Source organism: Dermacentor albipictus, chromosome 1, assembly GCF_038994185.2.
Source record: "Dermacentor albipictus isolate Rhodes 1998 colony chromosome 1, USDA_Dalb.pri_finalv2, whole genome shotgun sequence".
NCBI classification, from domain to species: Eukaryota; Metazoa; Arthropoda; class Arachnida; order Ixodida; family Ixodidae; genus Dermacentor; species Dermacentor albipictus.
In genome coordinates, this window is record NC_091821.1 from 252,253,572 (window position 1) to 252,271,813 (window position 18,242).

General features: G+C 49.2%; 2 protein-coding genes across 19 annotated transcripts in view; one reads left to right on the forward strand and one right to left on the reverse strand.

Moving 5' to 3' along the window:
- LOC135901226 (receptor expression-enhancing protein 1-like) overlaps positions 1-18,242 on the reverse strand; it is a 306,997-nt gene that overhangs the window by 255,295 nt on the left and 33,460 nt on the right. The gene's annotated exons all lie outside the window — the stretch shown is intronic.
- Positions 1-18,242, forward strand: part of Kdm3 (Lysine demethylase 3) — a 291,755-nt gene that overhangs the window by 206,995 nt on the left and 66,518 nt on the right. For 14 of the 16 annotated variants that reach the window (XM_065430826.1, XM_065430852.1, XM_065430876.1 and 11 more), the window contains 2 exons: positions 1,628-1,710; positions 5,441-5,591. In XM_065430826.1, coding sequence (XP_065286898.1) covers positions 1,628-1,710; positions 5,441-5,591 — 234 coding nt within the window. Of the gene's footprint in view, positions 1-1,627; positions 1,711-5,440; positions 5,592-13,857; positions 14,106-18,242 lie in introns of those variants that run through there. The other 2 variants (XM_065430904.1, XM_065430913.1) reach the window with 2 other exon arrangements.

An 18,242-nucleotide genomic window follows, 5' to 3' on the forward strand; every position in this document is an offset into this window, starting at 1 on the left:
TTGGCGCGTGCACAGCCAGCTCCGCGCGTCGACTTCCCGTTCCTTCAGCCAGGTCGTTGCGGTTGATTGCTCTGCGGTGTTTTTCCGGCTGCGCTCAGTGCATCGGCAACGACGCCGCTTTGTTGCGCCAAATGCGGGTGGTTACATGAGTAACGAAGCTCACGTGACCAGGACGCGGGAGCCGTGGCCGACAGAGGGAAAAAGCGTCCATCGCGACACAACCTTCACATTTCAAACGCTTATGACGCATGTCTTAACAAAAACTGTGTTCGTTGTTCCGCGTACCACAGGATGTCGTAGATTTAGGTTCTCGATTGAGAAGCCCACTGTTCTCCCGAGTTGTGGGCGTAGCAATTTTGTGCAGCGCGTCCGTCCGAGCTACCGTTCTGTGGGCACTGTTGGGCGATGATCGCACGAAGCTGTGTGCACACATGTCCCGTAGTTTGATTTTCGTGTGCCGAAGCAGTTTTGTAGATAGGTTGAAATTCCCAGATTTCTCACCGACAGACAGGCGATCTTTCCAGTACCCTTATTGTCCGGGTCTAAGTCGGGAATCTCTGCGTCATAATGTCCATGAGCGCTGTTAAATCGATTTCGCTCGTGTAAGCCGTGCTTCCAAAGTCCGATAACTCGCGAAAGGCGACAAGGTCCGTGCTGTCCTACAGCTGCTACCTAAGAGGGGGCATGATATGAGGAAAAATCTTTCAGATAGCTTTGATCAATAATATGAGGAAAGTTCTTTCAGAGAGCTTTGATCAATAACGTGCAAAATTATGATCATGATGCCGTATAGTCGTGGCCGATCATTATATATTTGCCTTTCGCAAGCATTTGTTCCAGCAATACCTGTGGAAGCTGCCCCCTCAACTCAAATAGGCTTTCCATTCTATTACGATTGAATCGTGCGCTAATGCCGCGCAAGCGAACCCTTATCCGAATACGTTGCGCATTACAAATGACACATTCACGATTTTGTACGTATACCCAGCAAGCCTAGTAGCGACATGAGTATGCTGCAAATGTGCTTGTTATATCGTGACAAGAGTACCGAGAAATGCATACTAAATAAAGAGGGATAAAAAAAATTTTGAAAGGATTATTTACAGCTTGCCTTAGAAGTAAGGAATAGGCATGTCTCGCAGGATGTGGCTATTTTCGATGGTTATTTTTTGCTGCTAGGTATTAAACAAAAATCGTTCTCTTTCTGGCGTTAGTACGCCTGAGCAATGGAGCTCGCAGCTGACGCCTAGTTTGCGACAGCTCCGAGGCGGAAGCTGTTTGGCATTTGTATTGTCTATTATCGATACTGCCTGCGCATTACGGGAGGATCGGTAAGGCTTTTCGTACGCGGTAATAGTAGTACTAGCGGGCGGCGATGAAGGATGTGGGGTAGTTGCCCTGCGGCCGCGTTTGTTTTTGTCGGCGCCAATGTTGCGCGAGCCATGCGATTGGGAACATGTGGCGAAGCGCGGCGCCAGCGCCGCCAGGTCGAGCGTCGTCGTAGGCGAGCGCCAGGCAGCCGCCGCCGCGGCGCGTCACGTGGGGCGCGTCCCTCTCTCGCCGTTGAGGAGACGGCCCCCGCGCGTGCGCAGTTCGCCCGTGACCCCCGCTCTGCTCTTCTTTGCAGTAGTCGAGTCCATTCTGAAGGGAGAGAACGTCGGGATTACGCCTCGCCGCAGAACGTGCACGCTCAACAGCCCGCACAAAGTCGTAAGTGAAAGCCTCCTTGTCCCTCCCTTTTTTGTCTCTGTTGGCGACGATCTTGTGTGCTGTGGCCCTGTGATCAAGTGTGTGCGTGTGAGTGCCCGTGGATGTCGTGAAAGCGCCGTCCGGATCCCTTGGCACGGTCATCTGCGAGGCTCGTCTCCTTTGTGTGTAGAGAGATCCGCTCTGCCGACTGGTCTGCTTTCGCTGGTCTAATCGGGCTCTGCGTGCAATCGGACTCGCTGAGCAAGCTCAGGTGCGGCGCAGCTCTGCACCGGCTGATCGCAGCGGATGTGCGCGCCGGTGTCCACCCTCTACGGAGTAGCCTCTTTGTGCGCCTCGAACACGAGGTGTCCTGCTTCACCTCGTTTCTCGTTCGTGCTCGTGTGTGTGCGCACGTTGTGTGTGTGTCTCCCGGCACTGATCGCATTGCGGCATTGTTTACCCGTGCATTTGGAGTTTGCGTAGAACTAGACATCTCTTAAACGCGTCGTCATCGCGTTGAAATTTGTTATAAAAGAATACTGATTACTCACGCAAAGGCCGGGCACGGTCTTTGTTTCTCATTTCGGCCCTTTATGCCTACCTTGATTGATCATTTGCATGCGAAGAGGTCGGTCTTGACGCGACTTCCGAGAAGCTGCAACAAAGCAGCAATAGTTGCGCTAGGAAAACTTAGAACCGCCCGCGATTTCCCGAGGGCGCGGTATTGCACCACTACTTGGCTCGGGCTTTTTTTCTCTCCCCGTCCGCTCCCTTTCCTGTTTTTGCCTACGAGGCAGGATACAGCGTAGGACTGCGACCTTGGTCTCGCCTTGGAATCGCTCACTTGTTTGATTTTTCATTTTGGTTCAAACTTATCTGGACTGACGGCGTTGCTGTGCGATTATTTCGTGCATCTAAAGATAGAGGCTTTTAGACAACCGCGCAGCTTTAAAACAAGGTACTTTCAGCAAGATAAGGATGAAATTTCTTGAAGCTCCCGATTATTGGCTCTTACTTAAGGCAAAAAATATATCGGCATGTACAAATGTTTTGTAGTCAAAACTCCCCATCCACGCATTTTCCATATGCCTTGCTTGTATGGTGATAGTTTGTCGAGTTTATTCCATTGCCGCGTAGCGAATGATTACTACCACATAGTGGACCCGTAGACTCAATATGGACTCGTAGTATTAATCTTAGCGCCTATTTATAGATATATGCTTTTTAATTGGTACTTGTTATCTCGGATAATCTGCTTGTAACGGAAGCTGTATCTAGCGACAAGCACATTCGCGATCTCAGTTGTCGGTGCTCTTCGGAACTTGCTGATCCCTCCTATTCCGAGGCGTGTCCGCAAGTACTTCAAAAAATGTCACTTGGTGTTTGGGTACTTGCTCCCGGATACCGGATTATCCGGCGCCGACAGGATTTGCGAGTTGACCTTGGTTTGCCCTTGACGTCTGCAGTCGCTTTTGTTTAGTTCAAGTGAGCGCGATCGGAAGTGGGAGCACGTCCAAAGTCGCCGCGCAGTGTGTGCGTGCTTTCGCAAGCGCTTGTTTAGCATTCGCCGCTGACGTGGGAAGTGCGCCTGGCTCGCGTCTGCCGAAGCCCCCGGTCCGGTTATTTTCGACCCGCTCTCCTGGACCTCTTCGACCGCGCTAAAAGTGTTGGCCAACGTTTTCCTGTGGCGAGCGGCCATTTGTTGTGAAGGTCAGCGCTCGTGGTGTGGCTGTCTGTGCGGTCGTGATAGCGCCAGTCTCGCTTTTCACCGTTGTCCGGAGGTCGACGACCCGGCCTTGACGGCCCCAGTCTCCTGGTTCCGGGCCAAGATGCTCAGATATTTCTGACTCTGCGGTGTGCGCATGGCTGCTGCCGTGCTGAATGGCGTGCGCCAACCTGTGTCGCCTCGCGTATATCGGCCTGATTTCTCCGCGAAGACTGGCACCCGACGCGCGCGGGTCGTTGACTCCCCAGCCGGAAGGCGCCGAAACTGGTTGTCCCAAACTGGTTCTGCGTCCAGCCTCCGGGAACATGCCTCGTGCGTCCCGACCCTTAGCCGACCACCATGGGCACGATGTTTCAAATATCTGCAAGCAGTCTTGGTTCACGCGTTGTCATTTACTGTTCAAGGTCTCAGATAAGCTTAGCGGTGTGATGCTGCTGCTCAACGAGTTAAGCTGGATCATGCTGGCTGTACGCTTCATATCAAACCGCTGTTGACTTAAGTCAAACACGCGGCACCATATAGGTTCACTGGGGCCGAGCACAGGTAGTTATTCTCGCTCAAGGATAACGTGCCTTGAGGGAATCACCGCAGGGTATTGATCACGCATGGTATGTCGCAACGTGTGCGTAAAAGGCTTCAACGCATCATCGTCTCACCAGGAAACATACTAGTGTGCTGTCACCTGAACACGAGGGAACTGCGCCAGTATCTGCTATGCGAAATTGGTGTGTGGTCCGTTGTGAGGCTTGTAATATGAAAATTTAGTGCGCTGTATAATTCCGTATGAAGGCTATGTTTCAAGGCGTCGATGTAACTAAACTCTTGTCCGCAAAGAAGCGCACGTTTAAATGCTTGATATAAATCGAACAGTGAATTCCACCTCGCCTTCGTGGGCCGCTCAATCTCACAAGCTCTGAGCTGTCGCTTGTGAGGCTGCTTTCGCAAGTAAGCGGTATTTGCTATTTGCAAGTGCCGCGCAGCTGCCGTGGCACCCAACTTCCTGGATTATTTCACGTAAAGGAAAAGTTCAAAGGAAAAGAGAATTTAGTAGAAGTATGTTGCGATGGGAGGAAATCAAGCGTTTTGTGCGATGTAATTTAAAAGGTAAAGAAAATGGCACTTTCTAAGAAAATCATGGTCAGTGATGGCCCATAGCGCGTGGGTCAACACCTGCCGTGGTGGTTGTGGTATCACGTGAAAGGGTTACCTTGCTCGGAAGTGTTAGGCCAAGCGCGGTGAGGGTGTTGGCCGACGAACAAAGGACCGTCCTCGATGGTCTGCGCGCCAAACTGGTTTTGCGCCGCTCCCACACTCCATATTCGGCGCAGCTCGCTTTTCGAGAAACGGGGTCACGTTCGGTGCGCGCAGCTTTCTTGCTGGCCTTCCCGCTCGCAGTAATGGCCGCCCTCCTTGACGCATCCATCTTGGATCCTCTTTCGTAACCCGCCCGGCGGCTGCGTCTCCCTTTTTTCAGCCCAGAAAGCTCGTTTGTTGTTTTACCCGCGTGGGGCTCCTTGCGGGCTTCCGTGCAAGAGCGCGCAGGCCCTGCTAAACGCAGAGGGAGGGCGTCCGTCGATGCCTTTTCAAGTGAAATAAATTAGCGGCTTTGACTAGCCTCTTTGAGGACTACTTTGTGTATTTCACTGCAAACGTAAAAATGCCGGCAAGGGGCACTTTCGCGTTTCTGCAGACATTTGACTTTTGTCAGTGTGTGGATTTGTAGAATGAATCCGGCTGCTTGCGGATTTTCCAAGCATCAACATAAAGTATTTGTGTGTGTGTGTGTGTGTGTTGCGCGTTTATCGGTGAAGTGTCAGACATGTGTAGTTTGTCTACTCAAAAAGGAGGAATAGTACTAACGCACTAAGCTGAAGTGCACGGGTAAGGTCGTAGCTTGTTTTCGTTAGCAGAAGGCTGCCGAGCAAAACGTTCTCCCGTCTTCTGTAGGATAATGTATATGTTACTAGTTGGCACTTGTGTGCAATCTTCTGTTTTATCCCCCCTTCCCCCACTTTGTTTTTCCAGAGCCATTGTGTGACTCGAAGTCGGTATCACGTCAGCCCGGCGTCCAGTCAGAGTTCTTGCCCAGCTACAACTTCGTCGGCGAGTAGCCCCCGACGCGGGCGCAACAAACCCGAGCCCACTCCGGAACCAGCGCCCCAGGAGGACGCCAAAGGTGTGCTGTCTTCCTTATTCAATTGAGGTGACCCTCAGCCGAGCCCCGGTTGAACACTGGATGCGTTCCCGAACTGTGGCTCTGCCGAGGCTTGTCAGCCTACACTACTGCAGCCTTTAAAGCGAACTGCATGTATTCTCGTCTGCCACATTTTCAAGGCCGTGTGAGTAGCGAGCGGTGCGCGTCTTTTTCGAAGATTTGGCACTCGCATCGCCCAGCTGGCGTTAGTATTTTGAATGCGTACAACGGCATGAATTTAGTGTGCATACTCTTCGATGCAAAGGGTCAGCGTCATGGCCTATCCTGACCTCGGCATTTTGGCGCTGACCTGCTGTATGTTGTAGTGTGTCCAGCAAGTTCTACAGACATTCGTTTAGCCGTTTCCTCGGTTGGCCTACATGCCAACTTGGAAAGAGAGAGAGGGGGGGGGGGGTGCACGAGTGGTTGTCCTTGAACAGGCTGTGCCTCTGGGTTGCGTCATGTCGGCGTGGCGCGCCTTTTTTTTTTTTTAATCCATTCGCAATGCTTTTTTACCAAAAGCGGGAGGAACGGCCGACGTGCGCCCTTGGTTCTTGGATGCACTCCATGGCCCTCTGTCCGATTGTCTCGCTTCCATCATCGTTGACAGGCCATGGCACTCTTGCCGCTGCTGTGGTCGGCACGCTCTGACTGCAGGGCCGTTTTTGCTGATGGAGCCCACGTTGTGTGTAGCTGACTTGACCCGATAACGTTGTAGCTCTTCATTGTAGCACCAGCGTGGTCGGCTGTTGTCTACCGTCTTCCGCAATGTCTCATGATTATGGTGCCGTTTGAAAGATCGTGCATAAATATCAAAACGTATTGGAAGGAGGCGGAGACGATTCACTGGGCCTGGTGATCGTCTCGGTTTCCTTGCTTGTCAACCTCGTATTCTCTGGCGCCGTTTGCTGCCAAGTCTGGGTGTGATTGAAACAAGCGTGGTTTTATCAAATAAACGAGAAGTCTCGAAGTTATTACGTGAGTCGACGCGTCGCGGTGAAACAGGATGTCGTCTCATTTGATGTCACGCAAATGTGTAAGTATTCATTTCTTTGTTTTTAGTCAAAATATATTTCTTGGCCGACGCATATCGAGCACTTAAGTACCGGCGCCGACGTATCATTGTGTGTCGTCACATCGTCTACATTACTGCCCACCTGGCACTTAACAGCTCGCACCTTTCTTGCGTGCCTCTTCGCCTCTACCCCTTCCAGCTCCTTTGAGGAGTATTAATTTTGGAGCCGTCTCTGAATGCCTGATTGGCTGGAATGCATTTGAATGTTTTACACAGCATACAACAAATCTTAGTAAAACTTGTGTTCTTAGACTTACAGAATTAACAAAACGAACAAGAAAGCTGAACCCTTTCTTGCGTCCATCTTGTTAACGCCATGGTTATTACGCTGTGAGTAAAAACACTCTGCCCACTGTAATAGCTATTGCCACATTTCCTGACTGTTCTATTCGCATGATGAAAAACAAGCTTGCTGTAGGAAGAAACTTTAGCTCGGGGCCAAGTATGATGCCCCCTATTCAAATACATGTTACTTAGAGACAACCCTTAACCAATTTCAATGAAATTTGTTGCATTTGAGAAAGAAAGTTAAACTCTAGCGTCCATAGGAAAGGGAATTTCGATTTAAAGCCTGGATATTTCTTAAGAAGCTTACGAACATATGTATGTTAAAAAAAAAAGCCCAAAGTTTGCAAATCCGCAACTCTGCACCAAGAACAGACATTACAGTGCTGCGAACTGCCTCCGTTAAAGCATCTAAAGCGGACAAATATGATATATTAATTTACAGCTTAAGCGTATATGTTTGCCACATATACAGGGTGTTTCAGCTAACTTTAGCCAGAGTTTAATATACCGATGCCCTCTGAAACGACGCGACCAAATGCACGTTGCTCAATTTTGTATGTAGTCCGTTACGCTATTTATTATTTTGTGTAATTACAAAATTAGGCAATAATTATTAACCAACTTCTGAATAAACGAAGCTAGAAAAAAAATTCGTTAGAATGTTGCAGAGCGCTTTGCAAAACGTCCAATTAGACAGTTTCTAACTTTCTATCTTCTAAGTATTAGTGTTTTTCAACTTACTGCGGATGCCCGCGAAATAAAAAATACCACGTGACTGACCTGCTTGCGCGCCATGATTGCAGCGCTCGCAAACTGTCCTTGTACAAACGAACATAGCATCTAGCAGGGCGTGCTGCCGCTTAAAGGGCGACAGGGCAGTGTCCAAGGCGTTGGCTGTGCGATTTACGCCAGCGATGTGCTTCCCTCGCGGCGGTGCGCGGAAGGCTTGGGAGCAGTGCAATCACGACGCGCAAACGAGCACGCATCACTTGGTGTTTTTTTTTTTTTGTATTTCGTGGGCACCCGCAGTAAGCTGAAAAACACTAATACTTAATAGATAGAAAGACAAACTGTTTATTCGGACGTTTTGCAAACCGCTCTGCGACGACATGAGCGCTGAAGGATCGCCGTTCGCTTTTAATCCGCCGCCACCACTCGAGGCAGCCGACGTGCTCACGCTCACCGCATCGGGCCGCGGCAAGACGAACGGAAAGAAGCACCGGTTATCACGCCTGTCAAAGCGATGACTGTCGGCCGTTGTATCGTTAAGAAAAAAAAAAATGAGCCAGCTTCGTCGTTTCTGGGCGAAGTGGCGGTGTAGTCTCTGACGTCATATGCCCAGGGTGGCCAGTAAAATGTCACAGTTTCGTGGGCATGAGTCGGGAACTCACAACCAATATTTAAAATTAGTTTTCTGGAAAGCTAAATGACTTGCGGCCATATCTGTGCCAAACTATATGGCTGCAGGTCATCTAGTTTTTCTGAAAATGAATTTTAAAAATTGGTTTTGTTCCGGACTCGGTGACTTTCTGCTGGCCACCCTCTACACCGCCACTGTCGCTTAAATCGCGGCTGTCTTGTTCGAAAACTCTGTAAAAGCTCCCTGTGTCGTCGGGAGACATCATTCGCATCTTTGGCGTTAGCGCCACGTGTACTGCGTGTTTAGCACCCGTTCTGCGTGTTAACATTATGGGAGTGTAGGACCTGACGTCGTCGACTCATCGCGAGGTCGCACGAATCGCCTACCCGTCTCGGTATCTCGTTTATTGGTTATGTAAAATTATTGATTTCTGAGTAAATTGAACCACCCTACCGGTGACAGGACTGTCAACACCATTTGAAAGTGACAATATCCTAATATGGCTTTCGGGGAAAAAAAAAAAAACACGTCGGAGTTGCCCTGTAAGCGTGAGGCGTCGAAGCTGCCAAGCGATGTGGGGGAGAGAGTGTGTTACGCATGCATGTGCTGTCCACGGTAGAAATGCGCCTGCAGGATTGCTCTACTGTTCTGCCCAATCCAACTGTGTGCTGTCGAATGTCAGCCTGCTGAGTATAGATCTCAATCGCCCTTCGGTGCGTACTGATCGTGTCGCTTATATTAAAGTCTGAACTCTCTAATATTGACGTCTGTCGGTTTCACGTGTATTACTATAAAGTAAATTTGTGTTTTTGAGTGAGCAGAGCGGGGCGTTTGACGCAGTTTGAGGTCGCGTGGCCGTCCTAGGCTGATACGGCAGTGGATGCCGCGTATTGAAGTACTGTATGGCAGTGCCCCAGGTTGATACAAGTCGCTTGGGTAGAGCGCGCCCGCAGTTTTCGGTCCATATGTTCGGTCTGCGTGCGAAAATGCAATGCATGGCACATTTGATTGTCGCAGCAGACGCATCTGCGGCTGGCCGATTCATTTTTACTATTCGAAGAGTACGCAGCCCCTTTCCCTCGTTTTTTTTTTTTTTTTTTCTCGAGCTGCTTTGCCGGCACCAAGCAAGTGGCTGTTCCGGCTATGGTTGCTGTGCGCGCCGCGAATCGCAAGAAAGCACGGGAAACGAAGACGCCGGAACGCGTGAGCCGTTTTTCCTTCTGCGTCCGGAAGTAGCCGCGAGTCATGATGGTCGGGAAATGCCTGCGCGCAATTCTGGGGAGTGACGACGAACCTCGCTTCTTGGTGCGGCCTAGCCGGGCTTATCGCGCAGTACACCGGAGGCTCGGCACGTGGTAGCCGTGCGATCCCCCGGCACAGTTTGATAAGTGTCGCCGACTCGTAAAGGCTGCTGTGAGTCAACGCGCGCAATCGTGCTTACGGGAGGGGAACGCTTATCGCAACCTCTTCAGTGCTGTTCTCTCTGACGTTCCTGCATCGCGGTACCGAGATGTTCGCTGCCTTGTTTGCTTGCGCCCGTATCGCTGACGGATACTTTTGTTCGCCAACGGAAGCTCTTGCAACTCGCATGACCTTGGTGTGACCTTTAACCGGGGCTCACCATGCGTGTTTCTGGCGAATGACCGGCAAATGTGGTGCAGCAGCTTTGGTTCGCGATGCCGAACTGCTGCGGCTCATATCTTCCCTGTGCAGTTAGTTGACTGGTAGCTGCGACTTCCCGACTGACCTAGTGAGGGCGCGTTCACTGCCATGACGGCCCTTCGCAGACTCGAGGGGCCGGAGTCGCCGACATCGCAGCGTTGTTGGTGGCATCAGGAGGAAGCCTGCCACATTGTGGTCAGTTTCGAGCTTTCCGAATCGTGCAGTCCTTTTGTTTTAGACAACAAAGTTGCTCCATATGTGGGAAGTCGGTTTTTGCGAAGCTACTACTGCTTGTACTTGCAAAGAAGGGTATACTTGCAGCTACTAGCTGGCGCTGATGAACACAAGTCGTGATTCGGGTTAATGATTTTCGTCCATTTGCTTGTTTGCCCGCGTACTTTTCCTGCTTGTTTGTGTGGGTTCATCTCTGTTTAAAGGCAGCTACTGCAGCTTGTAGAACAGGCGTCGGACTGTAGTATTGATTTGTGGCATAACCGTGTGCGCAACTATGTATTCCCATAGTGTCTCTCATGCTGACGTCCATGTGGAGTGAACAGATCCATATTAAGTGTCTTGCCATGTGTTTTTACTGGCGCTCTTAAACTAATCCATGGCATATCGGCCTTCTGAAACCTGTGGTATACGTTTGTTTAGACGTACGAAGGCAATGTGGAAGAGTAGCTGTTTATATACTCCTGTTTTGGCAAAGTCGACATCTGCATCTCGCAAAATACTTGCACAGGATGCTGGTTTAATTTGATGCGAAGGACGATGTTTTAACTCGCCTTGCGTACTCGAAATTTATTCTTATACGTTTTCGCGGGCATGGTCGTAGAGAGGGCAACTTGGAGTTTTAGTCCTTCAATTGTAGTGAAATAGAAAAGCACACTTAAACCGCCGCGTGAAGTAGGGGTGGTATATATGGCAGTGTGTTCGCTGAGAACCTGCGTCGAGGGTTGTTAATTTCGGCCTCGCAATATGTTTTCATATATCCGCAGATAATCCAGTTGACCCGCCATTTTGAGTGCATAAATGACCTCTAGCGGACTGCGTGTTGCTAGGTCTGAATAATATTTTGTCAGTAGCAGTCGCCCTAGAGTTACAAAAGAAGTGTGTGCAGAGGAAGAGAGAGAGAAAAAAAGAAAGAGGTGAAGGATAAAGAGGTTAACCAGGTGAAAGTGTCCGGTTGGCTATTCTGCACAGAGGAGTCGGTAGGGTAAGGGCAGGATACACACAAAAAAAGGGGGGGGGGTGTAACAAAGCGTGTGCAGAATTTGGCAGAAGCCAAATGGTGGCGTTTAAAATAACACGTAATGATTTTTCTAATGACTTATTAGCCTAAGGGTTAATATTTGGACATTACAAGAAAGTTTCTAAGCTTTAAATCTTTTCCGCCCATCACAGTCGTGATGCATGAATGAATACTTCATTTGTCTCTTGCGATCCGCCAGCATTCGATTCAAGCCTGGGTTAGTTTGTTGCGTGGGTTGCCTTTTTGCTTCACTGAGGAAGTGCGTTGATAACGACTGTGTCGACGTCATCACCTTCGTTCCGCATGAACACGGCCGTGTGGTGACCGTCGCAATAAAAATAAAATTGCGCCATAGACAAGTCGATCTTAGAAACGTGATGGAAAAAGAGGCGCGCGCGTTCCAAGCACGCGAGGAACGCCAGCTGCTTGTAGACGAGGTGGGCTTAACGACCGTCCACTGACCAGCCCATGTTAGAAGACCACGTGGTTGGGTACGACGTGTGCGCCAGACGACCTAACCAAGTCGGTTCTGCTTTTGATTTTTGCAACGCCGTGAGAGAGCCTATTACAGCGAAGCTTTCGTTGAAACGCAGCCAAGTATGTACAGTCGCGGACAGAATAAAATGGACCACGGGATCTCCGAAAACGTTAAATTCCCGAGCAGCCTGTAGCAGTAACCAGTAAAACTGCCCACGACAACGTTGTTAGCATATTCTAGTCGACGTCTAAAATGCAAATACCAGATTGCATTGTGAGGTTGCGGAGATATTCAGCTTTTTCTTAGATTTGATGGTCCATAATATTCTGTCCGCGACTGTACGTTCCTCGGCGTCGTCATACCAGCACGGTGCGCAAAATGTGCCGCGAAATACGATTTTTAAGCTCTTACTCCCCTGTGCAGAGTTAAGTATAAACCCCATGCAAGCGATCTTGCGCGCGAGAGCAAAGCGACGCGGTGGAGATGGCTGTCGCGTTCGCTCGCCGCCTACAAGTCGTAACCCCATGCGAGCGATGACTTCGAGTGACGTCTCCCCAGTGTTGCCGGTATGAGGGCAGCAATATAGGCGCCGAAACTAGCGTGACGGGTGCTTTCTTAACTTAGGTTATGTGTTTTACTGTAAAAAGCAGCATAAAATATTTCTGAAGGTCTTCCAGTAGGTTCTTATCCTTCTACTATAAAAATTAAACCGTTTGCTCGCTCCGTGCTACAATCGGTAGTACTTGAGTGATGTACATCCAGTTCCGGCTTCGCGCTATTGGCTAGTCGCTGATAGCACTTCAAGCGACGGCCCGATCCGCCGCTGTCGCGCACGAAATGGCGCTCATGGGGTTTAGCCTTTACGGACCAAGTATCTCGCGATAAAGTCCGCTTTCTCCTCCGCCTATGAATGTGACGTGAAATTGAGGGCTGCACTCGAAACTCGTCAATATTCAGTTTTTTTCATTGGTGAGCCTCTGCGCCGTATTTTTGCCCACGGGTGGTACTGCCTGCCTATTTTTGTTGTCACATTCACGGCGGTCACAGACGCGAAGCAAGTGCACCAATGTTTGACAAATTTCTAAAGCGCAAAAAAAGACGCGGCACAAAAGCAAGGTAAAACAGCATACTTTGTACCAAATGTTTACTGAGCCCCAACGAGAAAAGTCCTTTCTTAGCAAATACCCAACTCACTTCGAACTTCGTGGCAAATTTAGGCGAAGGATTACTCCTGCTAGTACAGACTGTAACGCCGACGGCCACGTTTGTGTACACAAGTTTAGGTGCAAATTTCGTTTGTGGAAGTCGAGCGCTTCTACAACAGAAGGTACGCATGGCCAAACTAGCTGCTTGACTAGCTGCTTGAGGACAAGTGTTGCAATCAAGCAGGCCCCACTCTTGAAGCCGTTGCGGACGCAAGTAGGGGCTCCGAAACTCGTCAAAGTAGCGATTTATTCAGCTGCGCGTCCAGCGCTTACTTGCCGTCTCGTGCCACACTGAAAGCGGGTTTCTTCGTCACGGTTTTACGACCCGACCGGTTTCACTCTCCCTGTCTGTTATTTCGTGTGTGCCTATGTTGGTTGTGCCGTTTTGGCTGATCTGCTCCGCGGCGCTTCAGAAGCAGCGCCGTCTTGACACACGCAGGCTCTAGTAGTGGCCGCTTCCTGACGTGTTTCAGGCGAGTCCGTTGATGCTCACGTGTGCGCTGTCGACTACGCTCGTTCGCAGCGGTGCTTGCGTCACGGCTGCGCACACCGCGGAATGCGGAGAGGGGGTAGACAGCTCGAGGAAAATTGGGATAGCAGGCCGGTGTGCACACGCGCACTTCCGAGGCTCTGTTGCCAGGCGCCCGTGGTCGGGGCCCGGCGTTTTGAGAGCCGCTCGCGGACGTCCTGGCGTGCCCCCGCCGCGTCCTTGGTGCGAGCAGTGACAGTGGCCGCCGCCGGAAAGCCCTCGCGCGGCGGCTGCGCCAGTCGTCAGACGGGTTGTGACGTCATCGCGCGCCGCATTCCTGCGGAGGTCCGCGGCGCGCGCTGCGTGCGCCTGGTCGTCGGCGGTGGGTAGCCGTCGTTCGTCCCTCGGATACCGTCTCGCGCAGGTGAGTACCGCACGTGTGTCGCCGCTCGATCGCCGCTGTCGAGGCGGCACATGGGCCGCATGCGCCGTTTCCGCAGCGGTTCGGATATGCGTGTTCTGCGTGGTTGTTCGATAGTGTTCCGTGTGGCGCAGTCCGTCAGAGCAGCTGCCGGCCGAGAACCGGTTGCCTCTGCTCGATTTCCGGCAGTGCCCCGTGAGTTTCTTCAGACGTGGGGCCTCGGTGCGCATCCGGGACACGTGCACCGACGCTTCCTTTGTGCCGCTTTTCGGCGACTCCGTGCCAGGTAGCTTCAAGTTTGGCCGTAGGCGGCTTGTTTCCTCAATCGGGGCTGTTTTTCCGCCCATTGTTTTTGGTCAGCACCACTCGACGGGCCACTGACTGACCCCTGTGCGGCATGACCTTCGAGGGCGTGCACGGCGTTTCCTTTGTTCGCGGTTGACGCGCTCTTGATACGTCCACATAGGTATCACTCCGTTAGGTGGTGTTTCACTAAAGCCTAGAGCTTAAATTTCGACAAGGTTTTTGCAAGATGCGTCGTATGCTCCTGTACTTGCTTTACGCTTTCTACTAAAGTCGTTAAGACCATTTCACTTTTCCCGTCACGTCAGAGCGTCCAAGCTTTGTTTTTTTACGTAAACGAGTCGCCGGCTAGGCGTATTGGCTTGCCAAAGGTTAGGTGAACCCGACTGTCCTTTAGTAGCATCTGTTCCACGAGAGATGCATGGAGCCAGCAAGCGCGACTGCACGTTTTCAACTGAATGTGGTCGGTTTTCACACAGTGCCATTGCTCGTCTGGGATCTTCCTCATCCTCCTCCTCGCCTCATTTTCAGCTATATGGTAACCGTACGGCTATGGAGAGAGAAATTGCTATAAGAACTGTCGTTCTCGCAGTTTACGGCGATATAGGCTTGTGTCTCGTAGCAATGTTGCCGTAGGTCTACAGAAGCAAGATTCGTTGCGTTGAATAGGCCGCGGGCGTCAGCTCTGTTGTCCTATCGGCAAGTGGGGTCAAAAGCTAGCGGACCGCGACAGCCGCGTCCATTTTTTTGCAGCCTAGGTATGCATGAGGATGACGGATGTGTGTAGAAAGGCACTAGCCATCATGCCTCGGTGTTACTTGTTAGGCCGCTAGCACCCCCCTAGTAAGCGCTTAGTCTGCGGCAAACTTAGCTGTTTCGCGCACTGGCAGTACTTGAAAACTCTGTCCTTGACGTTACGATGATTTTGGTTCAAACAGTGGCAGGGAGGCCCTCGCCAAAATCAAGCGGTGCGTGAATTTAAAAATTTTGCTATTCTCGTAGGCACAGTCACCTGTTCAACGGAATCTTTATCAGGTGGAGCAGCTTTCCTTTCCTTTGACGGGTCCATTTACGACCAGTACAAGCGTGTATTGCCGAAGGCTACGTAGCTAAGAACATGCCTAGCGCTTGTGTTGCCTTTCCGTACCGTGTGTTTCGCGCCAGTTGAACCTCTTTAATTGATGAGTTCGGCTTATCCGTGGCGGTCGGGACGAATGTCGCGTCTCTTCCGTCAAACATGTATCCAACACCGAGATAACGGGTTTACTATATTGGGCGCGAGGGCCACCACTGGATGCGCCGGTGCTGCAGTCGGTCTTTCGTCAAAACGTCGCTTCGCCGCGGCAATTTAGGTTTTTGTTTTGATTGTTCATATTTCCCCTTGATTAGTAGTAACTGTGGTATTAGAACATGGACAAGTTGCTCGGAGCCTTTTAAATGATATTTAACACGCTCATCGCGGAATACACGTAGGGTCTTTCGCTCACAGGTTTTATATTTTTTCAATTTTTCATTTTCATGGGCGGGTGTAAACCGGACAAATTGGGGCTTTGTCTTGTAGCCCAATGCTGGGGTTTCTTCTGGTAACGTTTATAAATAATTTAACGCAGTGGTTTGCTTTTGGGCACGTTCTGTTTAAACAAGCAGAATCACTTGCGGGAATATGTAATTGCAACCAGGTGCTGTTAGCGAATTATGTGACGCTCATCTCTACTCGGGCGCTATTATACATAAACCACCATCGAAGGGTTTACTGACCCCTCCTTCATTAGTTGTTCTCCGTACTCTTAACAAAGGAACAAAACAATACAGTTAGTGCACGCAGGCGAGGCATGTAGCTTTTCCTTCTCTTACAAGCCTCTCTGTGCCCCTCCTATCCTGTTAGGCCCTTTTCCCCTGACTATTGTCCCGTTTTACCGGTTTAAAATATATGTTCAGTATATATGCCTGCGTTCAGTAAAAATGAGGCATATACCATATTCATCTATTAACAAGGTGCACAAAGCTCTTTGAAAACCTTGAAATGAAGAAATTTGAGTAATAACACTTTCTATGGCAGGTCAGCGACTTCTCAGCAAATCTAGCACTTTAGAAACAATTGTACAATCGATCCGAGTTATAACGATACTGGTTTTATAACATTGAGTGGTTGTACTGTAAACTTGCGTGTTCTATGGTAAAATGAACCGCCTACGACAGTGCTCCCACATAAGTTCACGGTTCTGGCGCTGCTCATTGTTAAAATCGGTAATGCTATAAGTGGGTTAGACTGTTCCGTCTAGTTAAAATGTTTCAATGTTTTTGTAATCTGCTTTTTTGTGTAACCTAGTTGTAAGAATTATTGGTTATAACAATGAAATTTTCTGAGCTCTCGCATATTATTATTATTATTATTATTATTATTATTATTATTATAAGCGGGTTCAACTGTATAAAATTTAAGGCTGCTGGAAGTGCACATGCATTGTGCATTGTACAAGGGCTTGCATGGAATTGGAAACACAATGAGCAAGAGACACTGGCTCACGGTGCTGCTTTGCCTCCCATGTTTACTCCGATTTCTTTGTGCCTTGTTAGGAACTTGTAAATAATCAATATAATAATCTATGGTGTTTAGGAACTGTTATAGTAAAAGATTGCTACATGGGATACTGCTCTGTGCCCTTGAAGCTTTGGCGGATTCTTGAATTTTTCTCTGAAACCTACTAACACTCAATATGATAAACCTTGGTCATTCGCTCACAAAAGCTGAGCAGTTTTTATTAGTTTTCTTACACCTGCATTTAATCTTCTGCAAAAAGGCAGATCTTGCGGAAAAGTAGGTCTGACCCGATTTTCATTACTTTTGTTCAGGCTGCAAAAATTTTCAGGGTTTACCCCAAAATGTAGATATCCTACCAAGGCCAGGATTGTTATTGTTTTTGTTGGGTTTATTTAGAAGAGGATACTCTGCACCAAGTTACACTGGTAATGCCGTGCAGGCATGTGTTCATGTTGTCGACGAAAATAAAAGAAACGTACCAATAAATTCCAAATACCGTGAACACGTTCCTTTCCTATGTTCAAATTTTGTCTCTTCGTAAATTACAGCGCTTTGCCACATGCATGACTGCTGTATTAATTGCGTGTACCTTGCTTCACGTATCTGACAAATAATGAAGCGTGTGACGGCGCTGAAACACGCTCCAGCTTGTGATTTAAATTTATACGTCATTAGGCGCTGACTGCAGGCGGAGCCACGGTATGTCCTTGCCCCCAATACGTTGCCAGAGGTGGGACTGCTGGCTGTGCCAAAACTGTACATTTTCTGCAAAACGTTATGACAATCGGCGGTGTTCGTGTTCAGGACGATAAGTGGAAAGTGGCAGCCATTTTAACATCCTGTGCTGTGGCGTGGCGCAGTTCTGGGTTCATTTTGTCCTCCAGATATCGGGAGTTGTTGGGTCTAGTGCCATTCTGGCCTGTGTCTCACTGCATTCATGTGTAATGATGCGAGACTTAGCGCTTCTATATTCATCTTGTGACAAGGACTATATTATTAATAGTAAGTTACAGGCCCGTATGTGCGACAGTGTAAGGGGAGGGGGGGGGCAATCATCGTGATGGAAAAGATATTTGGTGACAGTAATAACAGTAAAGTATAGATATACAGGGTGCTTAAGCAAATTTTTTGAAGGTTGCCTGTGGCAGATAGCTAAATCCTAGTTTATGAGCCAGTCTACTCGAAGCGGCAGACACTACTCGCACAAGAATTGAAATGGAACATTGATGTAAATAACAAGAATTCACTAATAAACTTTTTAGCTAATTATCTTATGGCCCATATTGCAATTTACAAATTCTAGAAGTGGACTTCGCAAAGCAGATCCACTTGGAATGAATTTTCAGGACACCAGTTTCGAGATATAAATTCCCGAGCTTTGTAGAGAAATGCATTGGCGTTCCAGTTACTTGTGTGCTTCAGTGCGTGAAACAACGTATTCTTAACAAATTAACTGGAACACCTATACATTTCTCTGCAAAGTTTGGGAATTTATATCTCGAAACTGGTGTCATCTTGAAAATTCGTTCCAAGTGGATCCACCTTGTTAACTCCACAGCTATAATTTGTAAATTGCAA